The sequence below is a fragment of the Pogoniulus pusillus genome, chromosome 10 (genome assembly GCF_015220805.1).
Source record: "Pogoniulus pusillus isolate bPogPus1 chromosome 10, bPogPus1.pri, whole genome shotgun sequence".
NCBI classification, from domain to species: domain Eukaryota; kingdom Metazoa; phylum Chordata; class Aves; order Piciformes; family Lybiidae; genus Pogoniulus; species Pogoniulus pusillus.
Window position 1 is genome coordinate 34,866,227 of NC_087273.1, and position 16,669 is coordinate 34,882,895.

A 16,669-nucleotide genomic window follows, 5' to 3' on the forward strand; every position below is an offset into this window, starting at 1 on the left:
GAATGTTCCTGTGTCTAAGGAACCAATGACATTGGTTAGTAGTCTCCAAATGTAAAGTAAAACAAAAAAGTAAATCATAGGATGGGCTGAGAACCTGTTGATATAGAGAACTTCACAGCTAGGTACAACCAAAGGAGTCTTTTGTGGCAGTTGAATCATAGAATCAGCCAGGTTGGAAGAGACCTCCAAGATCATCAGTCCAACCTAGCACCCAGCCCTGTCCAGTCATCTAGACCATGGCACTAAAAGCAAAGATTCATTTCCTAGGGGTATATAAAGATACATTTTATACTGTGCTGGTATCAGCAAGCCCAGGATCTCCTGAGGAAAAAAGAAATCTCACATCAAATTTGAACAAGAAGAACCTACCAAAAAAACCCCAACAACTCAGAAAGAAGCTGTGTGGTTGCATGCTTAATGCTTGTGTTAAACTTCCACCTCTAGTGCAGCTGGAGGCTTCAGCTGCTGTCTCAGCAATCCAGATGCTGTATGTATCAGAGAATCACAGAATGGGCTGGGCTGGAAGGGACCTCCAAAGGTCATCTAGTCCAACCCCCCGACCCTTGCAGTCCAGCAGGGACATCCTCAACTACATCAGGCTGCCCAGAGCCCTGTCGAACCTGACCTTGAATACCTCCAGGGATGGGGTCCCAGCCACCTCCCTGGGCAATCTGTTCCAGTGTTCCAGCACCCTCATGGTGCAGAACTTGTTCCTAACATCCAATGTAAATCTGCTCTGCTCTAGTTTGAAGCCATTGGCCCATTGTGGGAGCAAGCAGACCATGCAGACAATGAATGGAGGTGGAAAAGAGGTGATGTAATGTGCTTGAAGCCCTAACTGGCCAAACTGGGAGTTGAGTAGTGGTCTGCAAGCCAGGACCTGGGGCTTCTATTGATTAAGCTACAGCTGGAATCTGTCTGTACATTGGTGTACTCAAAGGTAATGACTACAGTTCTTTCTGTTAGGAATGGGCCTCCAGGGATGCCATCTAGAGGGACCTTGACAGGCTGGAGAGGTGGGCCCAGGCCAACCTCATGAGGTTCAGAAAGACCAAGTGCAAGGTCCTGCACCTGGGTTGAGGCATTCCCAAGTCACTGGCCAGTGACTGGCTTGAGAGCAGCCCTGGGGAGAGTGCTGGAAAAGACCTTTAAGGTCATCAAGCCCAGACATTAACCCAACACTGCCAAGCCTGCTGTTGAAACATGTCCCTCAGCACCACATCTACACATCTTTTACCCACCTCTAGAGATGATGATTCAACCTCTCCTCTAGGCAACCTCTCCTCTGTCCCAGGGATTGACAACAACCCTTTCTGTGAAGAAATTTTTCCTGATACCCAAACTGAACCTTCCTTGGTGCAATCTGAGCCCATTTCCTCTTCTCTCCTCACTTGCTATTTGGGAAAGCAGACCAACATCCACCTCCTTAAGGTGGTTGTAGAGATTGAGAAGGTCTTCCCTGAGCCTCCTTTTCTTCATGCTTAACAAGGCCAGATCCCTTGTCTGCTCCTCACAGGATTTATGCTCCAGCCCAGCTTCATTGCCCTTCTCTGGACCCACTCTAGCACCACAACATCTTTGTTGTAGTGAAGGGCCCAGAACTGAACCCAGCATTCAGGAAACATTTTGGGGATGTATGTTTAGAAAGAAAAATGCAAATTTGTGCTTGGTCACTTGAAGAGAGCAAAAGAATGTCAAATGACAGAGACACAGTTGATTATGGGTTAAAATCATCCCTAGGCTATTAAAATGGTTCAAGACAGATCATGTAGGGTCCTGAAATAGTGAAGTTTGGTGTTCACAGGAGGCAGATGCAGCCCAGGCTGGGGGAGGGGGAGAGCTGGACTAGATGATCTCCAGTGGTCCCTTCCCTTGCTGTGACCAGTAAGGCTGCAGTCAACCTCTTAGAGGCACTCCTACATTTTAGGTTAACCAGTGCAGTGAGTCAGAAGAGCTGAGCAACGCAGGCTTTGTCATAGTCCCTTAGACATAGATCACATAGACATAGACTTACTTTGGTGTTCTGAAGAGGAGGTTGGTAACTAGAGGGCCGATAGTATCTCCTCTGAGTAGCATCAGTGTGAATGTCTCCAAGAAATAGCTCCTCTACCAGGTGGTCCAAGTTGTGGTGCAGGTACTGCTTCTCCACACGGATCAGCTGGAGTTCGTGCATGGCGAAGTTGAGCGCTTTGGTGCACTCGCAGCCGTTCTCTTCCCTCAGCAAGTCGTAGCTCACGTCCTGCTCCCAGGGACTGTCCTCTGCTACAAATCCAGGGCAGGTGTGGTTCACCAGCTCGCTGAATCTTTTGGCCACCTCTTTGTTGTGGCAGATGATCTGGATGTTGCGTAGCTGGTAGTCGGCTTCGGTGCCGCCCCGGATGATCCAGGAGGCCTGGCGGAGACGGATCTTGCCGCGGATGACTAAGGTGTAGATGGGGTCGGTGCAGCGATTGCCGCCGTAATAAAACTGATAGGCCTTAAAGGTATTGTTGTGGTAGAACCTGTAAGATCTGATGATGAACTCTGGGCCCGCTCTGACTTCACAGCTGGGGGAAAACAGAAAGCGATGGAAACAGCTTTATAGCAGGCTGGCACTGCCGGGCACACAGCTGAGCAGCCAGCAGCAGGGCAACGCTCACTGGCAGTACAGCCTGGGGCAGAAGTGACAGAAAGCAGCTTGGGGAGCGCTGGTAGATGAGGAGCTGCACATGAGCAGACAGTGTGAGCTTGCAGCCCAGGAGGCTAGTGGTATCCTGGGCTGCATCAAAAGCAGCATGGCCAGCAGATGGAGAGAGGGGATTCTGCCATTTCACTCTGCTCTGCTGAAACCTCACCTGGAGTAATGAGTCCAGCTCTGGTGCCCTCAACACAGGAAGGACATGGACCTGATGGAGCTTGTTCAAAGAAGGGCCATGGAAAAGATCAGGGGGTTGGAGCACCTCTGCTATGAGGACAGGCTGAGGGAGCTGGGGGAGTTCAGCCTGGAGACATCTAACAGGGACCTACCAGTACTTGAAGGGAGCCTGCAGAGCTGGAGAGAGCCTGTTTGCAAAGGCCTGCAGTGACAGGACAAGGGGCAAGGGCTTTAAATGGAGAAGAGTAGATTTAGGTTGGCCATTAGGAACGAGTTCTTTACAATGAAGGTGGCTGAGCACTGGAACAGGTTTCCCAGAGAGGTTGTTGAGATAGTCACGGTGAGGCTTGATGGGGCTCTGAGCAGTCTGATCTAGTTGAGGATATCTCTGCTCACCTCAGGAGAGTTGGACTAGATGGCTTTTAGATGTCCCTTCCAACCAGTTGATTCTATGATTCTATGAAGCCTCCACAGGTCCAACAGAGACAGCTGGGTACTAATATCTCTCTGGCATGAACAGGAGCAAATAGGAATCAGGCATCTGCAGGCTGCCAGTTAACCAATGATTTCCTCTGCTGCTGTGCTGGGATTAGTATACTGCTTCATGGTGATCCTATCTAAGGGCTTTACCTCTGTAGGCTTAAATACTTTTGAGTCATGTTTTGCTTTATCTTTTTGTCTGGGGACCACCACATGATTCAATTCCTCTCAGCAAGAAAATAAATGAGCAGCAGCTTATTAAACATCCATTCTCCCCTTTTGCATGGCAGGTTTAGCAAAAGAGGTGATGTCACCAGAGAGTGAAATGCCAAACATCCACAGAAAACTACAAACTTTTTCTGTGCTGGTGTAGAAGCTGTTCAGTGGAGCTCCACCAACTCCTGCCTGCAGAGGACGTGTGGGATTGTGCCATAGAATCACAGAATAATTCAGGTTGGAAAAGACCCTTGAGACCATCAGGTCCAACCATTAACCCTACTCTACCAAGTTCATCACTAAACCATCACTGAGAGCCACATCTAAATGACCTTCAAACACATCCAGGGATGGTGACTCCACCACCTCCCTGGGCAGCCTGTTCCAAGGTTTGACTGCTCTATTAAGGAAAGAATTTTTTTTAATGTGCTCAGCTCTTCCACTCAAACTTTCAATGGGGGTGGCAGCTAAAGTCACACTTCTACCTGGTGTGGATTCGGCCCATGCAATAGGAACAGTGCACACAAGGAATAGTGTAGCCAGTAGGACAAGGGAGGTTATGCTTCCCTTGTACTCGACATTGGTCAGGCCACACCTTGAGTGCTGTGTCCAGTTCTGGGCTCCTCAGTTCAAGAGAGATGTTGAGATACAGGAATGTGTCCAGAGGAGGGTGACAAAGCTGGTGAGGGGCCTGGAGCACAGCCCTGTGAGGAGAGGCTGAGGGAGCTGGGGGTGTGCAGCCTGCAGAAGAGGAGGCTCAGGGCAGACCTCATTGCTGTCTACAACTACCTGAAGGGAGGCTGTAACCAGGTGGGGTTGGTCTCTTCTGCCAGGCAAGCAGCAACAGAACACAGGGGACACAGTCTCAAGTTGTACTGGGGGAGGTCTAGGCTGGATGTTAGGAGGAAGTTGTTGGCAGAGAGAGTGATTGGGATTGGAATGGGCTGCCCAGGGAGGTGGTGGAGTCACCCTCCCTGCAGGTGTTCAAGCAAAGCCTAGATGGGGCACTTGGTGCCATGGTCTAGTTGATTGGCCAGGGCTGGGTGCTAGGTTGGCCTGGATGATCTTGGAGGTCTTTTCCAAGCTGGTTGATTCTGTGATTGTAATATTTAGGTTTGGGGGGGTGTGTGTGTTTTGTTTGTTTATTTGAGGGGGGTTTGTTGTTTTCATTTAGTTTCCTTTTTTATTTTGTTTGCTTGCTTGGATTGCTTCTTGAGGTTTTTTGTTTGGTTTGTTGTGTTGTTTTTTTTCTGAAGATGTAAATGGCAGTTAAAAATCCACTTGCTATAGAAAGCCTCTTTGTGCCTTCAAATTTGTCACAGAATCACAGACTTAGTGAGGCTGGAATAGGCCTCTGAGATCATCAGCTCCAGCCGACAATGACCTTGTCACTAACTGCCACACCCAATCTTTTCTTAAAGTAAAGGACAGGGACAGGGACTTCACCACCTCCCTGGGCTGTCCATTCCAGTGTCTAACTCCCCTTTCCATGAGGAAGTGCTTCCTGACGTCCAACCTAAGCCTTCCCTGGTGCAGCTTCAGGCCATGCCTCTGGTCTTGTCACAAGCTGCCTGGGAGAAGAGCCTGACCCCCTCCTGACTACAACTTCCCTTCAGGCAGCTGAAGTGTGATAAAGCTCCCCCTGAGTCTCCTCCAGGCTAAACACCTCCAGCTCCCTCAGCCTCTCCTGGTCAGACTTCCCCTCCCATCCCTTCCCCAGTCTCATTGCTTTCCTCTGGACCCACTCCAGCACCTCTCGAAGTGAGTGGCCCAGAGCTGCACACAGTGCTGGAGGTGAGGCCTCACCAGTGCCGAGGGGCAGAATTACATCCCTAGTCCTGCTTTGTCCCCTTTGTCACATATACACTGCCTCAGGTAAACACTCTCCCTTCTGTTAAACACCCCCCTGCAGCCTTTCCTGCTCCAAACCACTTCTAATAAGCATGTGAGAGTTACCTGCTGAGACAAAGAGGGCACACCTGCTCTCTGAATTGCAACTCATCACACAGAGAGAGGGCCAGAGTGGTGAAATACAGTTTCTTCAGTTCTTTTTTCTGCTAAGAAATCCTGTGCTAGACACAGGCTGTGAAAACAAGGACCTATTGGAGTCAAAGACAGGACAAGGTTCTGCTTGGATAAGCATCCATTTTGGCAACTTGTTGGGCTCCTTCCTATTCAGAGAGAGATTTGAAGATATCTCACAGCAAGCTGTTTAAAACCCAGGCTATAAATTGATTCATCAAGACAGCTTTTATACATGCTTTTCTAATGTACATACTTGCTGCTCCTTCTCCTTCTTCTATGCAGAGGCATACAGAAAGCAGCTGGAATTTGGTCCATCACCATATTACAGAAAAATATTTCCACTGCAGCTTGAAGTGACCTTCTTGTGGCCTTCCAGTACCTGAAGAGGGCCTACAAAAAAAGCTGGGGAGTGACAGGACTAGGGGGAATGGAGCAAAGCTGGAGGTGGGGAGATTCAGACTGGATGTGAGCAGGAAGTTGTTCACCATAAGAGTGGTGAGAGCCTGGAATGGGTTGCCCAGGGAGGTGGTGGAGGCCCCATCCCTGGAGGTGTTTAAGGCCAGGCTGGATGGGACTCTGGACAGCCTGCTCTAGTGTGAGGTGACCCTGCCCATGTCAGGGGGGTTGGAACTAGATGATCCTTGTGGTCTCTTCCAACCCTGACTGATTCTGTGATTCCATTCATCCTTATCTCTCTGCTTCACAGAGATTGGAAATGACCCTTAAGTTTGTTGAATTGTAAAATCATTGAATGGTCTGGGTTGGAAAGGACCTCCAAAGGTCATCAAGTCCAAACTCCCTCTGCAATCAGATCCTTAACTACATCAGGTTTCCCAGAGCCCTGTCGAGCCTCACTTTGAATATCTCCAGGGCTGGGGTCTCAACCACCTCCCTGGGCAACCTGTTCCAGCGTTCCACCAGCCTTCTGGTGCAGAACTTGTTCCTAACATCCAATCTAAATCTGCTCTTCTCTAGTTTGAAACCATTGCCCTCATCCTATCACTACAGGAATATTGTAAACTGCCTCTAACTCTACCTGGTTTGGTGCTATGCCAGTGTTCCTTAGACCCACACCTATGCTTCATTGCCCTCTTCCACAGAAACCACTCGAGCATCTTGTTTTCTCTTTCCTTACCCAGTAGAGACCCAGTGGCCCTCGATGTTGGGAGGCATCTGCACAGTGATGCGGGCTCCATTGTGCAGGTGTTTCAGCATATGGTGACACTGTGACTCCTTGAAAGCCCTCCATGCATTCTTCTCCAAGGACCAAGGGTGGGACCTGCTGTCTGGGTGCAGAAAGGCAGAACCTTCTCCCAGCCCTGTAATACAAAAAGAGGTTAAATTACCAGGAGATTCTGCTGAGAAGGGCTTCTATATGGTGAAGGAGGTTATGAACACCTTGCATGGAATGACACCTCTTTGTGGTGCTATGTGTCCAGGGAAGTCCAGTTTGCATTTCTCTTCTCATCTGAAACAGTCATAGAATCATTTTGGTTGGAAGAGATCTTTAAGACACCAGTTCCAACTTCTCTCTTGCTCTACCAAGTCTGGTGCTAAACCCTGCCCCTCAGCACCACATCTTTGCGCCTCTGCACCACCTCTAGGGATGGGGATTCAGCCACCTCCATGGGGAGCCTGTTTCATTGAGAACCCTTTCAGTGAGTAAGTTTCTTCCAATACCCAACCTAAACCTCCTCTGGTGTAACCTGAAACCTAAATCTCCTCTTGTGTAACCTGAGGCTATTTATTCTTGTCCTATCACTTGTTACTAGGGAGAAGAGACCAACTCCCACCTCACCTCAGCCTCCTTTCAGGTAGTTGTAGAGTGAGAAGGTCTCCCCTCAGTCTCCTTTTCTCCAAGCTAAACAACCTCAGATCCCTCAGCTACTCCCCATAAGACCTGTTTTCTAGACTCTTCTCCAGCTTTGTTGCTCTTTTCTGGACCTGCTTCAGCACCTCAATGTCTTTCTTGCAGTGAGGAAATAACCATGAGAAGCTCTTCCCCTTTGGCTTCCCACCAATATCCACTAAATAAATTTGCTTCACAAAATATCAGGGAGGGGACTCTGTCCCTCTACTCCACTCTGATGAGACCCTGCTTGCAATGCTGGATTCCTTGGCACGTGAAAGACATGGCCCTGCTGAAGCAGGTCCACAGGAGGCCACAAAAATGATCTGAGAGCTGGAACCCCTCTCTTTGAGAACAGGCTGAGAGAGTTGGGGTTGTTCAGCAAGCAGACAAGAAAACTCCTGGGATACTTTATTGAGGCCTTTCAATACTTAAAGGGACCTACAGAAAAGATAGGGACAGAATTCTTAGCAGGGCCTGTTGTGACAGGAGGAGGGGTGATGGTTTTACACTACAAGAGGAACATTTAGACTAGAAAGAAGGAAGAAATGTTTTACACTGAGGGTGGTGAAAGCCTGTCCCAGGTTGCCCACAGAACTGGTAGAAGCCCCATCCCTGGAAATATTCCAGATCAGCTTGGAGAGGGCTCTGAACAGCCACCTCTAGCTGCAGCTGTCCCTAGTGACTACATGTGAGTTGGACCAAATGACCTTTAAATGTCCTTTCCAAGCCAAACCATTCTGTGATTCTATGAAAGACACTCGGGAAATGGGCCTGAACCAAACTGTGGCATTTCCACACCCAGGAGCTGTTGGCTCTGAACCTGAATTTTACAGACACCTCTGTAACCTCTGGTCAGGGCAATCAAAAACGTGGACCTTGAAGCCTCCAGAAAGCTGCATCCAGACCCTTTGAAGTCTCAGCTCACCTCTAATTTGAACACTTCTATAATAAACTTGCAAATAGAGACTACTCTTTAAACCCAAGGGAAACCAGATCCTCCAAGCAGGGCCTCTGCACACAGGAAGCCTCTGTGATGACTGAGGTGGTCAATTAAAGGCAGATCTGGCTATTTTTAAAGGGAAAAGGAATTTCCAAAGCTAATTTTATCTCCAGCACACTGTAATTTTGGTTTCTAGTAATGTATACATCCAAACACTCCACCACCAGTGCTCTCCCTACATGGTATTAGTTGAACAAAATGAAGATGCAGCTTCAGAAGGAATGTGGCTTTGCCCTTTTAGGCACAGCTTGCTCTCAAGATGTGTTGGAGAGCAGGGATCAAAAGAAAAACACACATCTAGAGGTTAGGAGGTGACAAACATGAACCTTACAGAATGGGCTGGAAATGGTATTGCTTTACCAGAAGGAATTTAAGAACCAGCAGGCTAGGAAATTAATATGGAGTGGGGGAGAGGGCTGGTGGTGTGGCTGGGAAGTCAGAGTGGCTGTCGAAGGAGGGGGATGTCTCACAAACATGTGCTTCCAGGAGTGGTGTCTGGGATTCATCCTCACCAGGAAAGGTGAATCCCAGCACCTGACCTGCTTAAGTACTTGGGCTGTTTGGGTTCAGCAGTGCATGCTGCAACCCTACACTGTGCTGAGGTGCTCAGTACAGGATCCAGGGAGACCTTTTCATGGCATTTCAGTACTTAAAGGGGGCCTATAAAAAAGATGGGGGCAAACTTTTTAGCAGGGTCAGCTACCTGAGTGTAAAGAGTGCTGAGCACTGAATCATCTGAAGATGCTGAGGTCCATGAAGACAGCTTCACAGAGTCTTTACTGGAAAATCTGGTAGCTTTGTTGCAGGTCACAAACAACTCTTCAGCATGGGTGAGAATTTACAGCCTCACTTTCTAAAGGGTAATAAACAGTGGAGGAGCTTTGATATTTGAGCATGTTGTCTGAGATGCCCTTAAAGGAGCCTGGCTCTCAAAGGGTCAATACTTCCTGCACATCAAGGCTTTTCAGGTATTTCTACATCGTTAACCAGACTTGGAGCCAAATAACTCCTGCTCTGCAGCCAGAAATGGTAGGGCCACGGCAGGGTGCTGCTCTGCTTTTGGAGAGGCAGTATAGGGTCAGTGCTTAGTGTGCAGCTCTGTGCTGTGTCTGCAGCCCACCTCACTTGGCTCAGCTCTGGACACTCAAAAAATTGAGCTTGTTTGGTTTATCTGAAACGTTGTGAGTGTACAGCAGGTATCACAGGGCCTCCACACCACCAGGAGTTCAGCCAGGTACAGGTGACCTTAGCAGTGTTTTCACTTCTGTCATTACAAATCTCAGCTACCTGATCTAGTTGGAAGATGTCACTGCTCACTGCAGGGGGGGAATTGGACTAAGATAACCTTTTAAAGGTCCCTTCCAACCCAAATCATTGAATCATAGAACCATAGAATGGTTTAGGTTGGAAGGGACCTCAAAGATCACCTAGTTCCAACCCCCTGCCATAGGCAGGGACACCTCCCACTAGAACAGGTCACTCAAGGCCTCATCCAACCTGGCTTTGAGCATCTCCAGGCAGGGAACATCCATAACCTCCCTGGGCAACCTGTGCCAGTGTCTCACCACCCTCACTGGAAAGAACTTCTTCCTAACAGATCTCTGGAGGGGAGTTTAAATCTCCCCTCTGCCAGTCTAAACCCATTCCTCCTTGTCCTGTCATTCCAGGATTCTGTGAACCACAGCGAGGCACTCGGAGCTTGCCTTCTGACACCCATCTCTGGGTCTCCACACACCAAGAAGCCCACACTACTTCAGCATCTCGTTGTGAAACAGACTGAATGCTCCCGTCCACGGGCTCAGAGCAGCTTTTGGGTCAGCACAGGCACCTCCTGCAAGGTAACCCAGCAGAAGCTGTAGCCATCACCACTAACTTTCCACAGAAACATCTCTGCTGCGATGCCTCCTTCAAACAAATTATCTCACACTGAAAAAGCCTTTGAAAATTTCCATTGCTTTTTGAAGCTGTAAAGGGGGTTTGAAATCTGCCATCAGGATGAGGCTTTGAAATGGTTCAAGTGGCTAATTCCAAGGCATGTTTGTTATACCACTGGCTTGTAAAGCAATTGTATTTTGCCCAGCTCCTGTCATATGATTCATGACTACAGATGCACTTGGAAAAAAAAAAAAGCAGAAAAAAAAAGATTTATTCATTTAAACATATTTGGGCACTGGATTTCTCCAAGCAAAAATTCCTCAGTGGGAGGATACCATCTTGTATGTGCAGATATCAAAGGGGAAGAATGCACTAACCACATGATAGGTTCCCAATTATTCCCTGGAGGAAATAACGAAAAGATGGGGGTTCTGAGAAGGAGTCAAACTTGATGTGGTGTTAGGCAGTGTCTTCTCTTTGATATGGCTCAACAGCAACTGGGTCCTAGCTCTCACTGTCACATGGATGGAGTTCTGTCTGCAGCTTGCAAATGATGAACTCAGGCTATGAGAGTTACAGAGTCACAGGAGTCACAGGACATTTAGAGGTTGGAAGGGACTTCCAGAGATCATCGAGTCCAACCCCCTGGGGCTCTTCAGCCTGGAGAAGAGAAGGCTTTGAGGAGACTTTGGAGTGGCCTTCCAGTATCTGAAGGGGGCCCATAGGAAGGCTGGGGAGGGACTATTAACAAGGTCTTCTAATTGCAGGATGAGGAGCAAGGGGTTTAAACTGGCAGAGGGGACATTTAAACTGGATGTTAGGAAGAAGTTCTTTGCAGTGAGGGTGGTGAAACACTGGAACAGATTGCCCAGGGAGGCAGTAGATGCTCCCTGCCTGGAGGTGTTCAAGGCCAGGTTGGATGAGGCCTTGAGTGACCTGTTCTAGTGGGAGGTGTCCCTGCCTATGGCAGGGGGTTGGAACTGCATGATCTTTGAGGTCCCTTCCAGCCTAAACCATTCTATGATTCTAATCAGTGGATGGAAAAAAGATTGGAACTGAGAGCCTCAGAGATGTGTACCTGTGAAGAGATACAGATCAAGGAGAGGTGTGGGTTGGACACCAAGAAAAAAAATGTCTTCACCAAAAGGGTTGTCAAAGCCTGGAACAGACTGACCAGGGCAGTGGTGGAATTGCCATCAATGGAGGGCCTGAAAAGACATGTAGATGTGGTGCTGAGGGACATCATCTACTGGTGGACTTGGCACTGCTGGGTTAATAGAACCACAGAATGGTAGGAACCATAAGAGATCTCTGGAGATCACTTAGTCTATCCCCTCTGCTAAACCACAGTCACCTAAAGCAGGTTGCACAGGATTTGTGTCCACTCAGATTTGGAATCTCTCCAGTGAAGGAGACTCCACAACCTTTCTGAGCAGCCTGCTCCAGTGCTCTGACGCCATCAAAAGAAAGAAATCTTTCCTTGGTTAGACTCAATGATCTTAAAGGTCTTTTCCAACCTAAAGGATCCTATGATTCTGTGAGGGTATTGCTTTGTGACTCTGTCTACCCAGCTGTGGCAAATGAGGGCAAAACCATGTTTAGGTAATCAAAGCAGGCATGAGCACATACTGAAGGCTGCAGAGACAGAGGGAAGGCTGTAAACACTGCTAGGCAGTATCACATAAATAGGATGTGAAGATCAGAATATGAGTTATGGTGTAAAATTAAAAAGCAGTGATGGGAACTTTACCTACATTTCTGTTGATGGGGCAAGGAAATAATCTAGCACAGGCTTCTTCCTTACCAAGTAATCATCTCAGTGCCTTTGTATTTACTGACATATGGGCTGCACATATGACTACCATAAAAAGGAACCATAACTTCCCCTTGTGCCATCTGAAGATCAAAGACCAGGACCGGTGATATGCTTCCCACACAGGGCTGTAAACTGAACACAATCTTCCTGTGCCTTTCCTTCCTGGTTCTGATTCCAGCAGGTGCTCAGAGGCAGCACAGTGTCCCCCTGCTCTACCCTTGGCAGTACACAACGAGGTGGCCAGAGAGGTGGTGCAGCCTCCATCCTCCTGGAGTCATTCAAAACCCACGTGGATGCTGTCCTGAGCAACCTGCTCTAGGTGAACCTGCTCTGGCAATGGGGCTGGACTAGATGAACTCCAGAGGTCCCTTCCAAACTCTATCATTCTGTGCTTCTGTGTGTTGTGATGCCATTGAGTTTGGACTTGATGATCTTAAAGTTCTCTTCCAACCAAAATGACTCTATGATACTGATTTAAAAAGATTATAGAATCAACCATGTTGGAAGAGACCTCCAAGATCACTGAGTCCAACCTGTCACCCATCCCTAGCCAGTCAACTACACCATGGCACTAAGTGCCTCATCCAGATCTGTTTGGCCATGTTAACTGGGACATCGCTGAAAGGCTCAAGGTTAAAATGTGGTCTCCTGGAGCCGGGAAAAGAACTTCATGGCTCTGTAAAAGTCCACTTTGGAGCCTAGACAGGGTTGCAGCATGGTTGGAACCACAACTTTCATTCAAGGAGGTCCAAGTCTGCTGTTCCCTACAGCAAAAACAAATGGTTGGTTTCAATATGTCTGTGACGCCCTATAGAAGCATCTCAGACTCAACAGAGAGTATCTTAGTCTCTTTCTGACTGACTTGCAAATTTTTTCTGTCATGAAGGAATCTGACCTAGAAGCAAAGACCAAAAAAAACCCCAAAGCCCCAAAACTCCACCATGTTATTACTCAGAAGTGTGACAGACTTCAAACAAACCCCAGTCTTTGCACGAGACACATAGCAGCAACTCTGTGAAGCTTCTGGTTGGTGTTCGCTTCAGATACTTCACAACCAAAGGCCATAGGATTGTATCACCCACCCCATGGTGGCTTAGTGTGGAAAGGAGCAAGTTCAAAAGCAAAAAGAAAATTCCATCTGAAATACCAGCTAGAAAAACAAAGCAAACCAAATGCTTTTCTGATGAGTTGATATCCAGCTTCTCTTTCATGGCCGAGCCCTAGCAGTGTAGTTCACAGCTTTAGCACCAAAATAATTGACCATAGTGTAAGAGGTGCTACATCTGGCTGGGAATCCCTGCCCATGTCCTCACAGATCAGACTTCACAGCAGCAGATGCAGCCTCCATCTGGGTGGGCAAGCGGAGGTCAGCACAGCTGCCACTACAGACAAAGGACCTGAGGCTCTCAGGTTTACTTGGAGACCTGTATCTGATGTGGGAACAACCACTCAAGACATAAATAATTGTTGAGATAGGTTACTTTCCAGTTGTTCAAAGATTTCTGCACATAGCTGCAAGTAAAACACAAGGCTTGAAAGGGCAACCTGTTGGCAGCCAGGTGCTCAACCGTGGTTCAAAAACAGCCTTGGCAAAGCTCTCTGCCAGTGGTGCTACAAACAAAGGAAAAATGCAAGATGCTAGAATGAAACCTGCAAGTTGGCTGAATATCAAACAGCAGTGTGACCAGGTGGCCAAAGAGCCAGCAGCATCCTGCCTTGGATCAGCAACAGTGTGACCAGCAGGAGCAGGGCAGTGATTATCCTCCTGTACTCAGCACCAGTGAGGCTACACCTTGAGCACTGTGTTCAGTGTTGGATTCCTCACCACAGGAAATACTTGGAAGTGCAGAGGAGCATCCAAAGAAGTGTAATGAAGCTGCTGAAGGGTCTAGAGCACAGGAGAGGCTGACAGAGCTGGGGTTGTTTAGTCTGGAGAAAAAGAGGCTGAGGGGAGACCTTCTTGCTCTCTACAGCGAACTGAAAGGAGGCTATAGCCAGGTTGCAGTCAGTCTCTTTTTCCAAGTAACAGGGGATAGGACAAGAGGAAAAGACATCAAGTTGTGCCAGGGAAGGTTTAGGTTGGCTGTTAGGGAAAACTTCTTCCCCCAAAAGAATTGTCAAGCGCCAGAACAGGTGTCAGAGAGATGCTCCAGATCCCATTGTCATCTTTGTAGCCTCCACAGGACTCTCTTGAGCAGTTCCTTGTCTCTCTTGAACCTTGGAGCCCAGAATGGACACAGTACTCCAGATATAGCCTCACTAGGGCAAAGTAGAGGGGGAGAAAAACCTCCCTCGACTTACTGTCCACAATCTCTCAAAGCACCCCAGGATACTATTGTCCTTCTTGGCCACACTGATGGCTCATGACAAACTTGTTCACTAGGACAAGGTGAGGCTCAACGGGGCTCTGGGCAGCCTGGTCTATTTGGTGACATCGCTGCTGACTGGAGGGGGTTTGGATGAGATGACCTTTTGGAGGTCCCTTCTAGCCCAGACCATTCTATGATTCTATGACTTCCAGGTCCTTCTCCACCAAGCTGCTTTCCAGCAGAGCACCTTTTGCCAGATGGGAGAATAAATGCTACCTAAAAGTAGGATTCCAGCCTGGATTTAGACTGAGATTGCTCAGCAGGAACCACATCATTTCTTCTTTCATTTCTGTGAGGAAAAGCACAACTTTGTGATGAATAAAACCAACCTTGACTGATCACACAAGTCCAAAACACGGTTCAATAGAAACGCTTTTAACATCCGCGCTGTAATTTCTGCAGCAGACTCTTTGCAAGTCAGAACTTGCCTGAAACTTGAAAAACCTTGCAGCAGATAAAGAAGAATTGCCTGGATGAAGTTTATAGCTCTCCTTATCTGGGCAGTTGCCCTGCACAATTAAATAAACAGAGGTTTGGATTGCCCTCTCTCTTGATGTGGGATAGTGTGAGATAATGCCCATGACAGGCTTTTAGCTACAGCATGAGCTTACGTAATTGCCACGGGGAATATAATGTCCTGTTACCAAGCCACAGCCAGTGTTTACCACTGTTTTCCCTGCACTTGAAACTTCAAAGAGTCCTTGCAAGATTGGGACCCAAATTAGCTACTACAAACAAAAAGGTTGGGAAAGGAAAGCTGGGTTTATGGCCCTGGAAGCAGAGGGGACAATGATTTCCTTTCACATGGATCTGCTGCCTTTCTTGTGCACATAGACTTTCCAGGTCCAGCTATCAAAGAGAGGGTGGAACATTCTGAAGAGAGATCTGAAGTATGTTTAGATGGCACAGCTAAAAAGAAGCTTCTCCAAGGACTCTGGTCCAGCATTGAGATCCTCTGTTGCTCCACAGCTTGGTCCTTACTCAGTGCCCTGTCCTTGAAGAGGTCAGAGAATGAAGTGCCAAGCAGCAATACCACCAGTAACATCTTCTAAGCTTAAGTTCAGCATGCTGCTACCCATGCAAAATGAAATGCTACTGCCCAGAGCATGGGCTTCTTTATGGAGTATGGTCAGCAAGTCAAGAGAGGGAATTATCCCCTTCAGTTCTGGTGAGACCAATTTGCCGTATCCAGCTCTGGGGTTCTTAGCACAGGGAAAGACACAAACTTGTTGGAGCGTGTCTAGAGGAGACCACAAAAATTATGTGGGGACTGGAACTCCTCTGCTATGAAGAAAGGTTTGAGAGAGTTTGGGTAGCTCAGCCTGGAGAAGGCTCCAGCAAGACCCTATTGTGGCCTTGCAGTATTGAAAGGGCCCAATAGGTAAGATGGGGACAGACTTTTTAGCAGGACCTGCTGTGACAGGACAAAGGGTGATGGTTTTAAACTAAAAGAGAGAGAGAGATTTAGACTAGTGAGAAGGAAGAAATTTTTCACATTGAGAGTGGTGGAACACTGGCTCAGGCTGCCCTGAGAAGTATTAGATGCCCCATCCCTGAAAGCATTCAAGCTGACATTGGACAGGGCTCTGAGCGACCTGATCTAGTTGCAGATGTCCCTCCTCACTGCAAGGGGGTTGAGCTTTAAAGCACTCTTCCATCTCAAAACATTCTATGATTCTTTGAGCCTGTGTTTTAGGAAGACCTGAAAGATTCAAGCCCATCAGGGCAGCAGGAACTCTGCCACTGGATGAAGCAGTTTAATGTCAATGGTAGTTTGATCTTGCCCTCTTTGAAGGAAACATCTGCTGGTTGTCAGAGACATCTGCCACAGCTTGCAGACCTCTGCCCTGTCCTCCACCCACACCTTGGCATCAGGACTGATTCAGGTGGAACTGCCCCCAGTGGTGATAGGACTTGTGTCAGAGTAAAGACAACGCTGAACCAGCTCACTACCTACAATCCCACCCTCCACCAGGCTCGGTTTTCCCTCTTTATTGTCTTCCTGAGGAAAGGAAAAGAAGGGGCTGAAGGAACAGATCACTGAGGGATCAGATCACTTCCTGATGGAACTTACTGAGGGAGCAGATCACTGAAGAAGCAGATCACTTCCTGATGGAACTTACTGAGGGAACAGATCACTCACAATGGAATTTACTGAGGGGACAGACCACTTACTCCCTGA

The 16,669-nt window shown here is 48.0% G+C and overlaps 1 protein-coding gene across 4 annotated transcripts in view; it reads right to left on the reverse strand.

Moving 5' to 3' along the window:
• APCDD1 (APC down-regulated 1) overlaps positions 1 to 16,669 on the reverse strand; it is a 44,256-nt gene that overhangs the window by 15,995 nt on the left and 11,592 nt on the right. For all 4 annotated transcript variants that reach the window (XM_064150225.1, XM_064150224.1, XM_064150226.1 and 1 more), the window contains 2 exons: positions 6,711 to 6,894; positions 2,015 to 2,546 (listed from right to left, as the gene is read on the reverse strand). In XM_064150225.1, coding sequence (XP_064006295.1) covers positions 2,015 to 2,546; positions 6,711 to 6,894 — 716 coding nt within the window. The remainder of the gene's footprint in view (positions 1 to 2,014; positions 2,547 to 6,710; positions 6,895 to 16,669) is intronic.